Source organism: Nuphar pumila, chromosome 6, assembly GCF_984573655.1.
Source record: "Nuphar pumila chromosome 6, dmNupPumi1.hap1.1, whole genome shotgun sequence".
Lineage (NCBI taxonomy): Eukaryota > Viridiplantae > Streptophyta > Magnoliopsida > Nymphaeales > Nymphaeaceae > Nuphar > Nuphar pumila.
In genome coordinates, this window is record NC_143254.1 from 3,123,416 (window position 1) to 3,144,709 (window position 21,294).

The 21,294-nt window shown below is 40.7% G+C and overlaps 1 protein-coding gene across 1 annotated transcript in view; it reads left to right on the top strand.

The window, feature by feature from the left end:
* LOC149833670 (RAD3-like DNA-binding helicase protein) overlaps nucleotides 1–21,294 on the top strand; it is a 147,350-nt gene that overhangs the window by 15,804 nt on the left and 110,252 nt on the right. The window contains exons 4-7 of the mRNA XM_090009195.1: nucleotides 19,524–19,605; nucleotides 19,797–19,947; nucleotides 20,411–20,573; nucleotides 20,813–20,989. Coding sequence (XP_089865321.1) covers nucleotides 19,524–19,605; nucleotides 19,797–19,947; nucleotides 20,411–20,573; nucleotides 20,813–20,989 — 573 coding nt within the window. The remainder of the gene's footprint in view (nucleotides 1–19,523; nucleotides 19,606–19,796; nucleotides 19,948–20,410; nucleotides 20,574–20,812; nucleotides 20,990–21,294) is intronic.

Here is a 21,294-nt window from a genome sequence, read left to right on the forward strand (position 1 = left end):
TCGGCTGACTGAAGAAGCTGAAGGATCGTGCTTTATGCCCAGACCTGCCACCGCTCTGATACCATAATAGAATACCTGCAGAAATCAAAGACGAGAGAGAGAGAGAGAGAGAGAGAGAGAGAGAGAGAGAGAGAGCTCTGATGTTGTTGAGAATCGGCAGCCACTTTCCTTCACGGGTCTGCGCTAATACATCATTAGTTTAATAGGGTTACAATAGTTCACACGTGGACAAAAATGCCCTTGTATAAGTAACTCATTATATTAAAATACAAAGCCTGGGAATGGATATGGATCCAATATTAAATGGATCCATATCCAACCCATATTCTAATATTTGTCACTTCCAGTAGTGATTATATCATTTACGTACATTAGAATAACAATATTAGAACTTGTATCTTTGATGATAAAAGAGAATCTATCGTACCAAGATTTAGGAGTACCAAGATTTAGGAGCTTGTTTAAGCCCATATAAAGCTTTTCTTAATCAAAGAACTTTCTCTTTCTCGATCTTAAGACTGGATGGAGGATCCATGTATACTTCCTCATTTAGGTCACCGTTTAAAAAGACATTCTTAATATACAAACCATTTCCTAATGGATGTTAAGATAATAAGAGTCTTTATACTAGTCATACGTGCTACGGGTGCAAACGTTTCCTCATAGTCAATACCATACTCTTGAGAGTAACCCTTAGCAACTAATCTAACCTTTATCTTTCTAAAGATCCATCTCCTTTAGTTTTAACCTTAAAGACCCATCTACATCCTATGGTCTTCTTCCCTATAGGTAATACTTGAATCTCTCAAGTTTTGGCCTTTTCTAGTGCTTCTAGTTATAGGTTCATGACATCTACCCACGCAGGAAGGTCTTTGGCTTCATAGTAGAATGTGGGTTCATCAAAAGTTTGAATAAACCTAAGACAAACTCTATACTTTGGTGCAAAAGAATCATAAGAGATAAATCTATTGAGAGGCCTAGAAATCCGATTAGATCTAACATTTGGTTATTCTAGAGTTTGGTTTTGAGTAAATCTATCAAGTGCACATGGAGGATTTTCAACCGTTCTTCAATAATATTGTTGAATAGGCACATCATTATTCAAGGAATCACTAGAGCTATCAATATGTTCAATATCATCATTAACATGCTTAATCTCTAAGTCACAATCACTATGATAATTATCATTTTTGGGCAATAAATCAAACAAGAAAGAATACCCGGTGTCATCCTTAGGCTTATCCATATTAAAACCATTTTCACCTTGAAAGAAAGTCACATTTTTTGAAACATATAATTTGTCATCTTTTAAATCATAACATCAATATCCTTTTTGATTTTCCACGTATCCAATAAACACACATACGATTGCCTTAGGAGAGAGCTTATCTTTTCCTTCAAGAGGAATAAAATATTTGCATCTAAACTCTTAATCTACTTAAATCAAGAGCGATTTTATAAAGTTTTTCAATTGTAGAAATGTTTTGTAATATCGTGTGTTTTTTCATGATTTTTTAAAAATTAAAAAATATATTTTTTAATTATATAATTAATTAAATTAATAAAATCGTGAGAAAATATAGCATTTTATAGGTGATGTCAGCTGGGTCCGGGCGTGGCCCATAGCCCACTGACAAGATCTAGTTGAGCTAATTATAATTTGATAATTTTTTTGTTTTTAACATTTAAATTTTAGAAAAAATTGAGCGAAATTCAGGCTAAATTAGGCAAAATTCAGAGGCGAAATCTAGGTTTGACCACCGTTAGATCCGCCTCGGAATTCTGGTCGCGTTGGCGGCCTGTTTTTTTGAAATTGGATTGCGGTTGGCCCAAAAATCACATTTTTTAAAAGTGACCTTCCTCTATTTTTGACTTTTTCTGGATTGGATCGGACTGGATTCACTCCGTTTGATCCGAGTTAATATGAATCAGGATCCATATTAACTAGGATCTAGTCCAGGTAGGATCCATGTGGACTGGGATATGAATTCGGATCTAGATCTAGATCCGAAATTCATCCATGGCTATTTTATAACTTTAAAATCGTCCTTTAAATTTACATAGGATGAGGTAGAGTTCTACCCCATAGTCTTCTAGAGGGGGCCGACACCCTCTAGAATATTCCTTGGTATATAAAATAAAATAATTAATTTAAAAGATAATATCTAGAAGGTAGAGTGGAGTTCTACATGAAATAGAACTCTACATGAAGTAGAACTCTATCTAACTAAGGCATTATCTAGAGGGTACGTCACCCCTTCTAGATTAAAATATCTTAAAAAAATATTAAAAACCATATAAAAAGGGTTGCTCTCTCTCTCTAGAACTCGTGTTCTGGAGAGTGAGGATTAGAGAGAGAGTGAGATAGATAAAAAAAGACGCAAAAACTCGAGAGAGAGAGAGAGAGAGAGAGAGAGAGAGAGAGAGAGAGAGAGAGAGAGAGAGGAAAAATTAGTTTTTTATACATCCATATATTTTTTCGAGTCTTTCTGATCTTTTTTCGATCTTCGATCAAGGTACGAGTTTCTCTCTAAATCCTTATAGGAAGATATACCTATAAATCGATTTATGTATAGGTATTAGAGGGAAAAATAAAATCTGATTTCATGTGTATATATATAAATATATATAATGTCGAATTTATATATATGAATATGTGAATTTATTTTTATGAATGATGACTCTTATGCTTAAAAAAATTGAAAATATACATGTTGATTTCTTGGTTTATGCATCTGAATATGTATATGCTTATACATATTTAGATTTGATGATTTTTATACTCAAGAATAGGCATATTGATTTTCAATTTTCGTTGCATATGCATATGATTGCATATATTCAGATTTATTGATTTTTGTTCGTTCACGCCATTGAATATATATTGTCGATTTTTGTTATGACGAATATATATATATATATATATATATATATATATATATATATATATATATATATTCAGGCCTGTCAACCTTCGCGATCATACATCTGAATATCTGTATATAGTCCATGCGCAATGGTATTTTTTTTACCTGTCTCTGAAAATATAATGTGGTTCAGATTTGTTGAAATCTCGTGTTGTTCATGCACACTGTATATATACATATGTTCAGATCTGATAATCTTTTTGACATGCATACAACCAAATATATTTCACTGTTTCAAATGTAATGTGTAATGTGTGCATATATATATGCATCTGAAATAAAAATGTTTTATTCATATCTGTCGAGTATATATATACTAGGGCAGATCTTGTTTGGTTCATATCTGCTGAGTGTGTACACCTGCGGATTTGGTTCAGATCTGCTGAGTTATGTTCGGGCAGATTTACCGAGTATGTGTATACAGATGTGTCGAGATTCATACTGTAAAGACCCATGTTTTTCAATATATATATATATATATATATATATATATATATATATATATATATATATATATATATATATATATATATATATATATGGATCCAACCCCCTTCCCCGTGTGTCTTTTTAAACACCCATGCAAGGGGGTTTTCTTTAAACAGGAAACACAGAGGCCCCTCACAAACCCGACCCTCGCCGGAGCCCCTCCCCTGCGCAACCCCTTCACACTCCCGACATCTCCCGCACCTCCGAGATCCCCGACTCTCACTCTCTTCTCTCTGTGTAACCCTCTCCCCCGACCCCAACTCCCTCCTCATCTCTCTCCCTCGCTGGGATTGCCAGGACCTCGCCAAAGCTCCCTTGCTTGTAAGTCCCCCTCCTTCTCGATCTCTCTGTTTTCTCTCTTTGGAGATGGCGGCACCAACCTGATGTCACCATCTATGTCACAGGGATTCGGCTAGCAGGGTGCCGCACCCGCGTCGACGCGACTCGACGCGGGTGCGTGTGCGGGTGCGGCACCGGGTGCGGTCAACCCTATCCTGGGTGCGTTGACCACTCCCAGGATCATTTAGGTCCATTCTTGTTTTGGATTTTTTTTTTAAAAAAAGTAATGCTGACAGCAGCTGTCTGTCAGAACAACTGCAGCAGTCTGCTGACAGCAGCTGTATGTCAGCTGCAACAGCTGACAGACAGCTGGCCCCCTTTTTATATATATATTTACATTTTTGCCCCTGCCGCACCCCCGCACCCAAGTTTTTTGGAAGTGCCGAATCCCCGCACCCGCACCCGCACTCGCACTCGCGCCCGCACCTGCACCCATGTGACATAGGTCGCCATCCTTCCTGAGCAGCGACACCACTCAGGTGCCGCCTCTCTTTTTCTGTTTTCGCCAGCCAACCAGAGCCACCGGTGGTGGTGGTGGCTGTGGCTCGTTGGGTTTTGCTTTTGAAAATGAAAGGGGTCGGCAGCAGCCTGGCTGCTCTTGACTTTCATTTTCAGGCCGCCAGAGGGAACCTGCTCCCTCCCCTCTACCTATTTTGGTCAGGAGGCCAGCGCCACCTGGGCGGTGGTTTCCACCGCCCCGGGAATCGGCATCTGGGCTATCGCTGTGCCTGTTTTTTTGCCCGGCTGCTCAAATCCTGTCAGGGAGGGAGAGGGGCTCAACCCTACCGAGCCCACCCACTCCACTGGCCTGTGGTATCGAGTGGGTTGGGTTGGGCTCGACTGAGTTGATGATCCCACTAGCCCAACCAAGCTTGGTGTACCCAAGTTGGGTGCACTCTGGGGCTTAGGTTGGGTTCGGTCCAGCTTAGACGAGCCACCTAGCCCCCCATCTCCTGCCTTCTCCTCTACTATTCCTCTGTTAAACCAAGGTAGGTTGTTCCCTGCTAAGGTACGGTAGGAGGGTGCTCGTTCTCCTGCCTTTTTTTTTCCCCTCTGATTCAGGTAGGCTGGGCTCAGCCTGACCACCTAGCCCACCCACCCTCCTCAGCCGGTCGGGCCTGTCGCCTCTTGCTGTAGTAGCATGGCTGCCAGGATAGGCTGGGCTCGGCCTAACCGCCGAGCCCACCCTCCCTGCTTAGCCCCGAAAGGGCCAGCCTTTGTCACGCCTCTGGTACAAAGCTCGACTTGAACTGGGTTTGAGTTCGACCCCCGTGACACAAACCTGGCATAAATGCATAATTTTAAAAAGGAATTTCCTTGTTCTTATTTTTGCAGTACGATGAATGCTTTAGCGCGTGAGGCACGAGCCATTTATAACCTACAATCGGAATCGTCAGCGAATTCGACAATCTCTGAGGTAGGAGAAAGTTGCATACAAGACAATGACAAGACAATTCTAAAACATGTGTATAAGCATATATAATATATACATATATGCTTTTAACTCAAGGATGCAGTTTTGTGAATTCTTGTCTATTTACCTTTATGTCATTTACTTTGCCGCCGCACTGTTACTTGCACAGACTACTGCTTATGCATTTATTTAGCTGAGGTGCGGTTTCGCACCTCGTGCACTGCTTACACAATTTATTTAACTCGATGTGTGGCTTCACACGTCGAGTCTTGTTTTATGTCATTTACTTTGCCGCCGCGCTGTTACGTGCACATGCTACTACTTATCATTTATTTAGCCGAAGTGCGGTTTCATACCTCATGCACTGCTTACATATTTATTTAGTCGATGTACGGTTTCATATCTCATGCATTGCTTACACATTTATTTAGTCGATGTACAGTTTCTTACATTGTGCACTACTTACACAATTTATTTAGCCAATGTACGATTTCATACATTGGCTAAGTTGAGTAAGAGTAAGACTGAATATATGGAATGTTGGTTTAGTAAGCAACGAAGTAGTGATGGGAGTGTAGTGAAGCTTTGTGAGCAAGAAATACCGGTGAATGATTATTTCAAATATTTGGGATCCATCATTCAAAAGTATGGAGAAATTGATGGAGATGTAAATCATAGGATAAAGGTTGGGTGGATGAAATGGAAAAGTGCAACTGGAGTGTTGTGCGATCGTAGAATGCCATTGCAGTTGAAGGGAAAGTTTTATAGGCCGACTATTAGATCCACTTTACTATATGGTACAGAATGTTGGGCTGCCAAGAGACATCATATTCAAAAAATGAGTGTAGCTGAGATGCGGATGCTTAGATGGATGTGTGGAAATACAATAAAAGATAAGATTCGGAACGAGGAGATACGTAAGAAGGTAGGTGTTGCACCCATTGAAAATAAGATGCGAGAGAATCGTTTACGGTGGTTTGGACATATTCGGCGAAGGCCTAATGATGCTCCAGTTAGAAGGTTGGAGAAATGGGAAAATATATTAGTTAAAAGAGGTCGGGGTAGGCCTAGGAAGACTTGGATGGAGATGATAGGAAAGGATATGAATGCTTTGAACCTCACCGAGGACATGGCATTGGATAGAAATGATTGGAGGAAAAGGATTCATGTGGAAGACCCAAAATGAATTTCTTTTTTGGTTGATATCGCTGACCCCAATTGTTTTGGGATGAAGGCGTAGTTGTTGTTGTTGTACGATTTCATACATCGTGCATCGCTTACACAGTTTATTTAGCTTGATGTGTGGTTTCACACATCGAGTCTGAATTTATGTCATTTATATTGTCGCTGCACTGAAATGTTCCCAGGCTTATGCTTTGATATATATATATATATATATATATATATATGACTTTGTAAGGTACGCAATTTTGCATACTCCTGCCTACCTTGCATTATGCTTGCATTTAAAGATGTAGAATTGCGCATGCTCGTCGAGTCTTTAAAGAAAAAGGGAATTTCATGCATGATTTCAATGTTTGAAATAATCGTCGTTTCGAAAAGCAAAAAAACCCGGATATCTAGTGGTTGCCTATTCACAACCAGGTCCTTTCCCTCAACCCTACGTAGCCCTAAGAGCTATGCACTGTCTTTTGTTGTGATATCCGAGTGACTTGGATACTTTTGGCCTAAAACATAGGACTTTGAGATTTCTAAATGATGTTGGGGTTTCTTTTTGAGAAACCGATACCCCTCTCATCGTAACATGCACGACATGTTAGTACTACGATGATTAGATGAAAAGTTTATGGTAACCTTGTAACGTGCAAATGCACAATGGTGAAATGAAAATTGCATAAATGGCGATCATCACCTTCACATGCAAGATGCTTGAGTTGGTTTGAAAGACCAAAGCATGTAGAATGAGTCATCAGTTAAAATTAAACCTGGCGTATCCATTCGTCTCTTGGTTCCGTCAAGAGAGAGGATGAGATGATACAAAAACTCTGATGGACAAGTTGTTAACAACCACCCCTCGAGCAAATGACTCGGTTTCCCCAGTCATCGAAGTTAGGGGACTAGGCTACCAAAAATTATCCTAGGTGGTATGTAATAACCCGAGTAAAAAAAATCATTTGGATTCGGGCCGGATCTGACCCAGGTGAATAAGTCGGTTGCGTGCTTTTAAAAGCACGTAGCGACGAAGCGGGGAGGTTCTCGAAACCTCCTTCCCCCTCTCGTCTCTCGGTTTCTCTCCCCCGACCGACTCCCATCTCTCTGCTCTCTCCCTTACCCTCTCGCTCGTCCACCGTCACCGATGCCGGCGACTCTCGACAGCCCGCCGCCACCGACATCGGCGACCCCCTTCCTTCCGACGAGCTTCCTCCAAACCCCCCCCTGGTACGCCACCGCCTCCTTTTCTCTCCTCTTTTCCCCTCTTCTCCCGTCTCTTCTCTCTCTCCCTCACCTCTTTGTGTGGCCACAGGAGGGGTCAAACCCCCTCCCTGTGCCCCCTTTTAGCAGGGGAGGGGCACAACCCCTCTTTGCTCTCTGCTACGGCAGGGGAGGGGCCGAGCCCCTCCTCCCTGCTTACTGTTCCTCTAAGAAACCGATAGGGGCCTTTGGCCCTTGTCTCGTTTCCCTGCTTAGCACGCCGACCGGGGGGCCTTTGGCCCCTGCCTCCGCTTCCAAAAGCCGCAGGGGGGCTATTGGCCCCTGCGCCTCTTTCCTTTTGCTCACTTTCCTGGCAGGGGCCCTGTTTATTTCAGCAGGGGCTGAAGGCCCCTGCTCTTTTTATTGTTCTAGCAAGGGCCGAAGGCCCCTGCCCCTTTTTTCGGTTCCTTTGTTTAGGTGCGCAGGGGAGGGTCCGACCCTCCCTGCCTCTGTCTATTGTAGGGAGGGGCTCGAGCCCTCCCTGCCTTCGATCTTCGCAGGGGAGGGCTTGACCCTCCCTACCTTCGTAGTATGCAGAAGGGGCCGAGCCCCTCCCTGCTACCTGTTACGGCAGGGGAGGGGGCCGAGCCCCTCCCTGCTCCGTCTTCTCGGGCGTCAGGCAGGGGCTTCACCCCCTGCTTGTTTACGTGTTTGACCGGCAGGGGCCAAGCCCCTGCCTCTTTGTGTATTCGGCAGGCAGGGGCGAAGCCTCCTGCCTCCTCCTCTGTGCTAACGGGTGGGGGCTTGGTCCCCTGACTCTTTGCTCTTCTGGCAAGCAGGGTGACGCCTCAGCCTCCCTCGTTGCCTTCATAAGGCAGGGGCGCAACCCTGCCTATCCTTGCTTTCTGAGGGCAGGGGAGCAACCCCCCTGCCCCTTCGTTGTTTGCTGACAGCATGGGCTTGTGGCCCTGTCCTTGCTCCTTGCGCTATAGCAGGTGCGCATGTGCACGATGCCCCTGACCTTCTATTTTTGGTACTAGCTTGCTAAGATCGTTACTTTTGCAGCTCGTGCGACGGATTCTGCTCGCGCTCCGCGACCCGAGCCGTCCATCGCTTACACTCGCAGACGCAAGCTTGCAACTCCCAAAGGTAGGGGAAGATTGCACAAAAGACTTGGACAATTGAATTGAGTTCAATTAACTAAAAAGGATAATTAAATAAATATATATGCATATATATATCATATATATTTATACGAGTATGCATTTAACTCAAGGACGTGGTTTCGCGATCCTTGTCCTTTATTTTGCCGTCGCGCATTGCGCAAAGGTTTCGCGTTGTACTCCTGCTTACAACTTTTACTTGCCGTCGCGCATCACGTCGAGGTTTCACGTTGTACTCCTGCTTATAGCTTTTATTTGCCGTCGCGCATCGCGTCGAGGTTTCGCGTTGCACTCCTGCTTACAACTTTTACTTGCCATCGCGCATCGCGTCGAGGTTTCGCGTTGCACTCCTGCTTACCGCCTTTACCTTGCCGTCACGCTTTGCGCTTAGGCTCTTGCTTTTACATATATGTTGGTATTGTCTTGCTATTGCAGATGACGTGCATGTTCTTGCTCTTTGCGTATGCCTTAAAGGCATCCTCGTGGAGGATGCAAGAGGCATTTACCACTCTCTCTTGCGACGAGAGTTGAGTTGGGAGCTAGTGTTACATCCTCGTCTAAGGAGAGGGATACCTTGCAAGGATCCTGACTCTTCGAGTATGCAGTGCTGCAGACGAGTTGGGGTTCGAGCGAACTATTTAGCAGGGGTTCTGTTGAGAAACCTGTATCCCGCCTATCGAGACCGGTATCGAGTCATGCGAGGCATGTAGATACCCCGATAGCGGGTGAGATTCTAGAAAATTGCATGCATAATGTTGGCACAAGGTACTGTTGTTTCAAAGGATAAAGTAAAGTTGATAAACATTACATCCTTGTGAAACACTTCTGTTGAGGTTTCTATTGAGGAGCTATACCCCCTTCATCCTAGAGTACTTGTAGTCGTGCACGATACGTCTAGTACTGCGATAATCGGATGAGACGGTCGTGCGACCTCGAATAGTGCTAAATGCACAATGCTGTAATCACATAAATGACCTCGCATTCGCCTTCACAGGCAATATGCTCGAGTGGTTTAAAGACCACAACATAGGATGAGTCGTTAGTTAAGCAACCCCTAACGCACCCATTCGCTTCTGGTTGTTCTGTCAAGGGAGAGGACAGAGCGATACAAAACTCTAATGGACAGGTTGTTAACAATCACCCCACGAGCAATGATTTGGCCTTCCCAGTCATTGGAGTTAAGGGGAAAGGGGCTACAATAGTTATCTCAACACTTCTGCAGAAGTTGGATGCATCCGTGGCACTGCCTCCTTTGGGAAATCCTCCATCGGCTAAAGCCGTCCCTTTGTAGCGGACTCAACTAGCTATTCAGGTTATTGAAAATACATAGAATAACAAACGCCCGAACTAGTCTCAATTGTTTCTACGTTTTGCCTCGCGTACCCGCAGGCCAGTAATATCGAAACATAAAGTCTGTTCACACTGGTCGATTGTGTACTTGCTCGGTAGTTCAGTATGTCACTCGTTGAGCTGTACCCACCTGTCGAGGCGTTACTCTAGTTTGTTAAACTGCTTACGCAGTTCTGTGCTAAGTAACATCTAACTTCTCATACTAGTTAAATGCTTATAATAATAGCATTATGCCAGTTGCTACATATTAGCATGCGACTTGCTTTATCCCTTGGTCGAACTGTTTGGTGCTTATTGTAGCGTAACACTTGTTGGCTTGCATCGCTTATGATTGATGTGATTGCATACAACTCGTAATCTACAAACTGGTGGCAACTAGGATTGATGTGACCGCTTGTCTTATAAGCTGCTTACATATTGTGATATAACTGTTGTCGTATGATTGCTTATGAATGGCTTGTGATGCAATGGTTTATGCCTTACGATTAATTTAATTACTTGCTGATGGACTGAGCCATTTGAGGGTAATTGTATGTGTTACGAGCATTGTTATGAGTGCTTGTCTTATTCAGTTGTTTTGTTTGGCTGTCAGATAGAGTTAGTTACTCTTCGCTTATAGAATAAGCTGGATTGCCATATCTGCATGTTCTCGTGTGTCGTTTAGGCATGCTTCAAGGTCCTATTTGAGGATTGCAATGTTCCTTGTGACAATAACACGATGCGTAATATTATATTTTTTGTGTGATGTGATTGATATGCCACATGATAAGAAATGTTGGAAGTATGCGTTAATATGTTCATGGTTCATGGAACCTTATTGGAGGAATGAGTGATCGTGTGTTTTGTTTTACTATGTGAAGTGATACGATGCATATTGCTGATATACATGCTTGTGCCTATATTGTGGCTACTGACCCCAAGAGCGGTCAATTGTTCGGAGCAGTCCATTGTATACATGCATGTATCACCGAGTAGGGTGTCTGTTGAGGACCGAATCTTCAAAGGATTATCTGCGAGGGCGTGTATGATCAAGATCAGGTAACCCGCTAGAGTGATAAATTCTCTGTGAGGATGTACACTGCCCACGAACGGGTAGCAGCAAAGACGGTGAACTCCTGTGAGATAGTGTATGATCCAAGACCAGGTATACCATCTAAGGCAGAATTCCTTGTGAGGTTATACATTTCCCAGACCAGGTGATCCGACGTTGATCTTGTTGATTGTAGTAGTGGCTATCGACCGTGAGAGCGGTTATTTATGTTGATGCGTGTATCACAATGATTTTCATTAGATATGGCATTTGTTAGGGACCAACTTCCCAAAGGTTTCACTGTGAGGGTATGTATGGTCCAAGACCAGGTATACCCTCTAGGGCGATAATTCCTTGTCAGGTCGTATATTTCCCGGACCGAGCGATCCGACGTGGATCTTGTGTTTTTGCTTACCATAAAAAGTTATGGTGAGCTGTGTTGATCTTCTGAGATTGTTTGGGATAGCCACTTAGGAATCTATAGTTTTGGCTTTTTGCTTTTGCATGATTACATGCTGATCCCTGATGTGAGAATTAGATCTTTAGCGATTTTAGATCATGATCATGTTTTAGACCTTCTATGGAAGGGTGGGTTTTTCTGAGAAGTATGACGCCTTAGGTGAGTCATAGCAGGTGACAGTTGGCCGCGTAAGGCCTTGAGAGGCGAGAATAAATAAAGGTTGTTCAGGACAAAGCATTTGTTAGAAGTAGTGAGGGCGACAAACGATGACCTGATAATGATTAAATGCAGAAATCTCGTTCTAGGAACGAGAACAAGCTAGTTGCGTGGTTCACAGCCTATGATAAATTGAATCGTATGCTGCGTTTTGACAGTTGCACTGCTTACTTACTTTGAATCGCTTACGCGTTTGCACTGCTTTCTCGCTTGCACTACTTACGTGTTTGCACTGCTTTTTCGCTTGCACTACTTACCCGTTTGCACTGCTTTCTCGCTTGCACTACTTACCCGTTTGCACTGCTTACTTTGTTGTACTGCTTACCTGTTTAACTGTATATCTGCTTTAAACTGCTCAGCATACTGAATTAAATGTACTTAATTCAGTTTCCTGTAGTCTCTCTTGTGCACCTACTAGTTTTTTGCGAAACTAACCCATTCTATGGGTACAGGTGATGATTACGTACACCACGGGCGATGACGCGATTGCAAGATGACTTCAAGACTTCTTCTTTCTGCTCTTAGCTCGCGTCCTGAACGTTTTGGGTTTGTAACGGATTTTCCTTGGGATATCCGAATTTGTGAGTTTTGGTTCTTTTAGCTAACGTGCCCAAAGTTGTTAGTTTGCCTTCTGTATTAACAAAAGAATAGTCTTCCGCTGATTTCATAAACAACTCTGAAGGAAAGAGATTTTTCTTAGTCTCTTGCCTGTTTTCTGAAAGGTTCGCAAGTTTGAAATTTTGGGGCGTTTCATGGTAGGTCCCAATGATTTCTGCAACAATATTGATGCATCCCTTTGAACGAGTGGCCTCTGGGAAATTCTCTCTCGGTCTTTGCCTGTGCCTTTAAGAGCAAACTCAGTTAGTTTTCCGGAGTATAAAAATACATAGCATAATAAATCCTTGGGCAGTCTTAGTTGTTTTTACGTTTTTCCTGTGCGTACCCTCAAGACAGTTAATATCGAAACAAAGTCATTTTGTTCAATTTACTTATTTTGACTTGCACATCACGAAAGGAACAACATATATGTTAGGCTTGTTCTGAATTGTTATATCTATGCACCTACCATATTTTTATCAATTTGACCCATTTCATGGGTACTGATGATGATTAGGTCGAAATGGCAAGCAATGACACGATGACATGATGATGTCAAGACACGACTCTTTTCCTGACATTTTGCTCCTAAAGATTTTTGTAATTTGGTACAAGGGTTTCTTTGAAATTTTCCTTTTCATATAAACTTTAAAACCTCGTCTTAAATCTATTTGGTTTTTATAGGGTGGCTTGCGAAAGTACTCATCTAGGACAACATGATAACCAAATGGAATGCTATCAAGCTCACCTGGGTCAAATATGCCCCTGGGATCTTAATGACTGCATCTTTTGTGGTGAGGTGGGTCATTTTGTGAAAGAATGACATCTTAAATAAGGTCACGATAAGAGAAGTGTGGTCGTGTTTATGCCACTATGACCGAACAAGTAGAGGATAGCGAAAAGATATTCTAATAGTCGCAGGTTAAGACTTTTTGTGATACGGTAAAATTGCAAATTTTGCCAAGACAAAGGTTAATAAATGAAATCATGCATATATTTTGTTCAACCTAGTAATTAGCTCAAAACTTTTCTCAGAAACTTATTATGAGTTGCCTTGATCACTTTAAAAGTTTACCTCTTCTATATCTTATCTCTCTCTTTTTTAATTAATTACTTAATTATTTTTATTATTTAATTAATTACTCAAAAGAATATTTCAGAGGTTGTCGCCCCCCCTCTGGAAAGCCTTATGGGGTAGAGTTCTACCCCAGGTAGAACTCTACCTCATCTTATTTAAACTAAAGGTTGTTTTTAAAGTTTTAAAATAACCATGGATGGATTTCAGGTCCAAATCTGGATCCACAATCAAAATTCATATCCAAATCCACATGGATCCTACCTGGACCAGATTCTGGTCAATATGGATCCTGGATTGGGTCCAGATTCATATTAACTTGGATCAAATGAAACAAGATCCAATCCAGAAAAATGTCAAAAATAGAGGTGGGTCATTTTTGAAAAATACAATTTTTGAGCAAACCATAATCCGATTTCGGAAAAAAAGGTCGCCAATGTGATCAGTATTCCGAGGCGGATCTAACGGTGTTCATACCTAAATTTTGCTTCCGAATTTAACCTGAATTTTGCTTAAATTTAAAAGTTAATTTTTTTTCTTAAATCATAATTATCTCAACTAGGTCTTGTTAGTGGGCTCTCGGCCATGCCCAGACCCAGCTGATGTCATCTATAAAATTAACTATTTTTCCTTGATTTGATCATTTTTAAATAAATATATAATTAAAAATTATATTTATCGATTTGAAAAAATCATGGAGAAATAAACACTATTACACTCCCGACAACTATAACGAGCTGATCCTCAGATTAGCGGGAAAACAACGAGCTGCTCCACAGAGCAGCGGGCAAGCCTAAGCAAGCTGACGAATGTGCGATCCCTGAGTCAGCGATTATGGCTTCCGCTTTGAAATTAAAGAATTAATTCCTCTGCTGCTTGTTGCTCGTTGTTTGTAGCTTGTTGCTAAACGAGCTGATCGTAAGATCAGCGGGCAACAATGAGCTTATCCGCAGATAAGCGGGCAAACAACGAGCTGCTCCGCAAAGCAACGGGCAAACAACGAGCTGATCCGCAGATCAGCGGACAAACAATGAGCTGCCCTGCAGAGCAACGGACAAGCAACGAGCTGATCCTGAGATCAGTGGGCAAATGAAGCAAGTTGACGAAGGCCTCGGTCAACGATCAAGAGTAGAATGCTCCCGCTCTGGAATCCGAAAATACTTATTTTTTAATATTTGTTTATGTTGTTCTTGCCCATAAGAGGCACTTGTTTGTGTTGACCACATTTTATTACAAGTCCAACGACTAGTTTGACTAGCGTTGGACTAGCCCAACCGCTAGTTTGACTAGTCTCAACCGCTAGAACAGGTTCCAATACAACAACAACAACTACGCCTTCATCCCAAAACAATTGGGGTCAGCGATATGAACCAAAAAAGAAAATCATTCTGGGTCTTCCACATTAATCCTTCTCCTCCAATCATTTCTATCCAATGCCATGTCTGTAACGACCCCAATATATACACTTTAAAAATGCAGAATATTTTTTTTCCAATGCGGAAACTTTTCCAGAGATCCGGGGTCCTCACAGTTCCAATTTCCATTGGATAGCCCAAACACTACAAACGAACTTGTAACTATCATCCATAAGAACCAAAACAATTTCTTTATTTATTAGTAAGAGTAAATTGTAGAGACAATGTTTTATTCGACTGAAAGTAAAGTAACAACTGAAAAAGCAAGAAGAACTAGAACAAAAGAAAGAGCCACTCTGTCCCCTGCTGAAGCTGACAAGCCCAAGTATGACTCTCATCCATCCCCAGTAGCTAGTCCAACCTCACTGTTCACCATATCTTGTGAAAAACCAACAAAGTAGGGTGTCAGAACCGAAATTCTGAGCACAACTACTTCTAAAGAACCCAGGTGAGACAGAACATGGATAAGATTTCATGTAATGATTTGAGTGAGTGCAGATATAAAAATATGCAGAATCTAAATAACCATTCATGCAACCAGTTACATATGCTAAGCAGAAAGAAAAGTAAGACATGAGCATAGACAAAAACTAAATAATAAGATCTTTCAGCATGCTTCTTAGGAAGTAAATAACATACACCCACCATTCTATCATGATTTATAGAATAATTCAATTATGCATGATCTAGTGCATAGCAGGAAATTGCATGATTATGTGCAATGCATGATTCCTTTTTGTTATCTTTCATTTAAGTTCCATCTTTCCATATGCATGCCCTATTAAATGCACACAACTTTAAGTTCATCTTTTTAATTACCGTTGCCCGCGAATACACCAAGCGGGTAAAATCCTCGAGGTCAAGTAGGTTCCCAGGGTAGCTTAACACACAATTTGTATTTTATTACTGGGTTCCAACTTAGCCCTCGACCGAATAATCTTCGGAACATTAGACCTCCACATCTAATGTCGGGGACACAAGGGACACCCCATGCCCACATGTGCCACTTCTTTGGTACCATAAACAACAACTGTGTCAAACACACTACTCCCGGGTAAAGTGACAGACTCTCCCTAAAACCATGGCCAGGAGAAAGAACCTCAATATCGGGTTCAGAAGACAAAATTACAACACACGGAGTTTTTGTATCCTCACAGTCTCCCCAAGACCGGATCTCTATGATTCTCATACTCTAAATGAGATATTCCAGAAAGTATATTACACTGTTCTTATTCATTATATTTTTATTATAATTAATTCTTTAAGTTTGCAACACCATATGCAAAAGTAAAGTGAAAACCCGCATCCTCCCTTGCGGGGACCTTTACGGAACTTCAGCCCGTATAAACAACTAGAACAGTGTAGTAATGTGCCAAACCATCTTATGTGGTTTAAGTGATGCAGTTAAAAACATATGTTAAAGGAAACCAAACCCACGACTCTTCAGGCCGATGATGGTCCATTTAGGCCATCGATGCACCACGTAATAAAACCAAAATAGTGTTTCATTCATAACACTGGGCCAAAGTGCCAAAAGTATGTGCACTCATGTAATCATAAACCCAAACATATGCATGTCATTACTCATTCATATGCATTTTTACTATGTGTGTGTTACTTACATCACATACGGGTATTAACCAATCCATGGTTTCTTTGAGTGTGTGAGTGTACATGTACCATTTCACATATTCATCAAGCATACATGCTAAAAAAGAAAACCAATAACTGAGTCATGCTCACATGCATAATTGTACAACCGATATCATGTAATTCAAAAATAACATTTACCAATTACCGAGCAGAAATGTAAGCTTTGACATATGCTAGGTAAGTTGGTCGGGCTTACCAATCCCGGACCCGCCAACCTCCTAGCTAAAAGAAAATTAGTCCATTCAGTTCACTCAGTTCATTCAGTCCAGTCGACTGAGCCAGTCAACCAGCCCAGCCAACTGGATCAACTGGAGTTGGCTGTCCAGCAAGCACCATCGATTATGCTAATAAGCAACCTAAAGCAAAACATTAGGTAACACATGCAAGATCCTGTCGGACCTTAATAATTCATGTACCTAGCAGAAGTGTATCACACTATTCATGTTTTAACTGTTTAGGATTGTGTATATCCATTTATGAAAATAGGAAATCAGATTTACATCATTCAGATGACTACGAAAATGTATGGAAATCAGCCCTGTCAATAGTAACCAAGATATATATATATATATACATATATATATATATACATAGTCAGTTGGAACACATACTGACTTTAGGTCTAATTCAAACATGGTATGGGGATGCATCGCCAACACATCTATCCCCTGTTTCGGTATACACATCAGTGTTTCATTTTGAGGATAGCAAAATTTCAAACTTTAAAGGAAATCAATTAACAAGAAATTGCCTATATGCAGATCATCACGCAGTCTCTTTTCTCCCCTTTTCAAATTTCAGGCCTAGACACTATGTCCCGAAATAACAGTGGGTGCTTAAACAAACAGTAATAGGAAAGGCAGGTAATAAATCAACCCCGAAATAACTAGTAGCAACAAGTCTGTAAATTGATATCAACGACCCAATGATTTAAAGATTTACATAGATGGGGTTCTATAAACCCTACTCCGGACATCTTACATGAAATAGACTTAAACGATTCAGCTAACAAAAATTCCACCATTAAGTTGTATTCTGCCAACCTACTACCAACTAGGGTTAAAAATCATTCAAGAACCTCCAACTTCAGATTTCACCTTTCTTTTTCTCATCCTATGCATATTTACGATAAAGAAACCCCATGCCCTAAGTTGTATACCTAAACAGAATTCAAAACAACCTAGATTCGAGTTATCGGTTCCAAGATCGAAACCCCCAAATTTTATTTCATTTTGATCATGGCAGCCGAATCCCCCTTTCAGTAAATGAATGTGGATCTAATCCAAGAACACGATTCCAAACCCAAGAACAAAATCTCAAGAATACGATGCCCAATTTGAAACAATGAAATCAATTTAAACAAAAACTGTGGTCTCAACAAAGAGGAAATCGATTCTTTTTGAAAAACCATAAAAACACAGAAAAAGAATACAGGTAGTTCCTGCATTACGCAAACAGGGTTCCCATGGACCCTCATCTCAAAGGATTACACGAGATCGAACCCGCATTCGATCCCTCGCCTAGATTCTAGAGAAGCACCGTACCTTGTCCGACAATTTTTCCGGCGATCGAAGGCTGGAGACGCAAAGGCAGAGCTGCTGGTGTCGCTCCTCACTGCAACCGTGGCAGGTAGACTCGGCTGCTGTTTGCCGCAGGTTTGCCGGCGATCGGAACCCTTTTCTCCCTCTTGCGCACACAGACAGAGAGAGAGATAGAGATAGAGAGACCGAGTGAAGAGGGCAAGACCCCCTCTCCACTCCCCCTTTATCGGCTAACCCCCTCCCCTCTTGCCGAGAGGCACGGGGTCGGTTACGCCCTGCGTAACCCCCCCCTCTGCCCCTTTCTTGTTTCTGTTTCAGATTTATCGGGCAACCCTTATCGGGTTGCCCCTTTTATTTCCTCTTATACCCGTTACGTCGGGTGTGGCCCGGGTCCGGACCCGAGACCCGGTAACTGACCCCGAGTGGGGTTCGTGCTTTACCCCTACCATATGGATCCAACTGTGGATCCTCGTATTAGGTTTATATATACATATATATATGTATTTATTTGCTTTAAATATTTATTATTTATATTTTTATTATTAGTTTTATTATAATTGTGGATATAAAGACCACTTTATGGGTCCTAGATCCGAAATGTGGATCTGAAGCCCAAATTGCATATTTTGTAATATTTCGTAATATAAACAAAATTTATTAGCGATTTTTTTTTTGGTTTTTACAATGTCCTTGGTGAGGTTCAAAGCATTCATATCCTTTCCTATCATCTCCATCCATGTCTTCCTAGGTCTACCCCAACCTCTTTTAACTAATATATTTTCCCATTTCTCCATCCTTCTAACTGGAGCATCATTAGGCCTTTGCCGAATATGTCCAAACCATCGTAAACGATTCTCTCTCATCTTATTTTCAATGGGTACAACGCCTACCTTCTTACGTATGTGCTCGTTCTGAATCTTATCTTTTATTGTATTTCCACACATCCATCTAAGCATACGCATCTCAGCTACACTCATTTTTTGAATATGTTGTCTCTTGGCAGCCCAACATTCCGTACCATATAGTAAAGCGGACCTAATAGTCGTCCTATAAAACTTTCCCTTCAACCGCACGACGTATTACAGGAAACGGAAAAAACAAAAATGCCCCTAATGGCATGACCTATTATAAAGAGAAAGAAAAATACATAAAAATCGATAGGGAATATATATACACACACACATATATATATATATATATATATATATATATATATATATATATATATATATATATATATATATATATATATATATATATATATATATATAAACAGCTATACAAGTTAATAATACTCTAAAACAGTTGTACTATGAATTCATTATTACCCTGTCCAGGTTTTTAGTTTGAAGTTCTAAGATATTCACTTGAGATATGAAGGGTATGCACCTTTAGATTTTTCACTTTAAAATTGCATAGTATTTCTGGCTTTATTTGTTATGTTTTTGTACTTTTCACATGTTGAAGATGGTTTTATGCAGATTATATGAAGAATAATCCTGATCTTGGAGATGAACCTTTTGACATAGAGGATTTGGTCAACATCGGAAGAACTAATGGGCCGTAGGTTTCTTTGATGCATCTTTATCCTTGTCCATGATGCCTTCAATAGTTAGTATACTGCAGCACTCAGCTATATATTGTTTCAGTGCAACCTCACTGCAAACAAAATAATGCATGATCACATCATCTTTCTTTTGGTGAAATATGTCCTGCTTGCTTTTCTGTGGATAACCTCTAATCTGCTGTTTCAGATGCCCATATTATTTGTCACGAGAGCTTCACAAAGCTGTTGACATTGTGTTTGCCCCTTATAATTACCTTATTGATCCTGGGAACAGGCGCTCCCTCACCGGTATTCAGTGGGTGAATACAGTATTTATATTTGATGAAGCTCACAATTTGGTAATTCTGCATCATAATCTTGACTTTTTTTCTTTTTCAAGTCCCTTTGCTGGCAAAAAGGTTGTGGACAATTATGTGCTAAAAATAAGCAGTTCTGTGTCCTTTAATTTCAAGAGATGGAATTACTTGGTCCATCGTTATAACCGAAAAAGTACTGTTGTTCCTTCTTGTTATGATCAGTTCCTTGTGATGCTTTTAGTCCTTGATTATATTGATAAGCTTGCTTGAAGGACATGCATATGCCTTTTGGAATTTGTTCTAAGGAGTTGAAAGATGGATCTTATAAATCACCATTATATGTTTTATTTTCTGTTTTTGCTACCCTTTGTACTGTTTTCTTTGCCTTATTTCTTTTGTACCTTTAATAATTTAGCTCTACTAAGAAAGATTCTTTTTTTCAATTGCTGGAAATTAAGGTGTTAGAGTCTTTCTACGTTAAGCATGCTATATTGTTGTAATGCAGGAAAGCATTTGTGCAGATGCAGCCTCCTTTGATTTGACCTCAAGTCATCTTTCTGCATGCATTTCTGAAGCAAAAGAATGCGTGGAACTTTCTCTTTCAAGAAGGTCGATAGAAAAGCTTGATGACAAAGATTCAGACCCAGAGAACTTTGCTATCCTTAAGGGTAGGTGTTCCAGTATCCTCTTGGAATCTAAATGAACGTTAATGTTTTCAGTGTTCAATGTCATACATGTGTACTATTATGATTATCTTTGCAAATATTAGCTGATCAATTTTCATTTAATATCTATTGACTTGTGTTGATATTGTAAAAATGAAACATAGGACATCCTCTTAATACTTCCATTCAAGATTGGTTCTAATAAATTTGATTTTATCTGACTCGTCATAAAATTCCTGTAGCTCTTCTGCTTAAGCTGGAGAAGCAGATAACGGAATTGCCTGTTCAGTCAAGGGAGTTCGGTTTTACTCAACCTGGGTCATATATTTATGAGTTTCTTGGGAATCTTAACATTACCTATGAAACATCAAATATGCTTATTGATACGATCGACCAAGCGGAAATGCTTCTTGAGGATGGTGAGCTTTCATGCACACACATGTACAATGATATTTTGCTGTCTTTAGGTTTTGCTAATTTAAGAAAAATGCTACACGATGTCAGTTTTTGATTTTTGATATTTTCTGTTCCTATATAGTTCTGGAAGGATCAACTTCTCTCTCTTATTTTTTCAAGTTTTTATGAGTTGAATGATTAACCTAGGAGAAATTGTACTAGTAGGAAATTCTTGGCAAAACTATTGTGTGTGTGTGTATATATATATATATATATATATATATATATATATATATATATATATATATATATATACACACACGGGTGT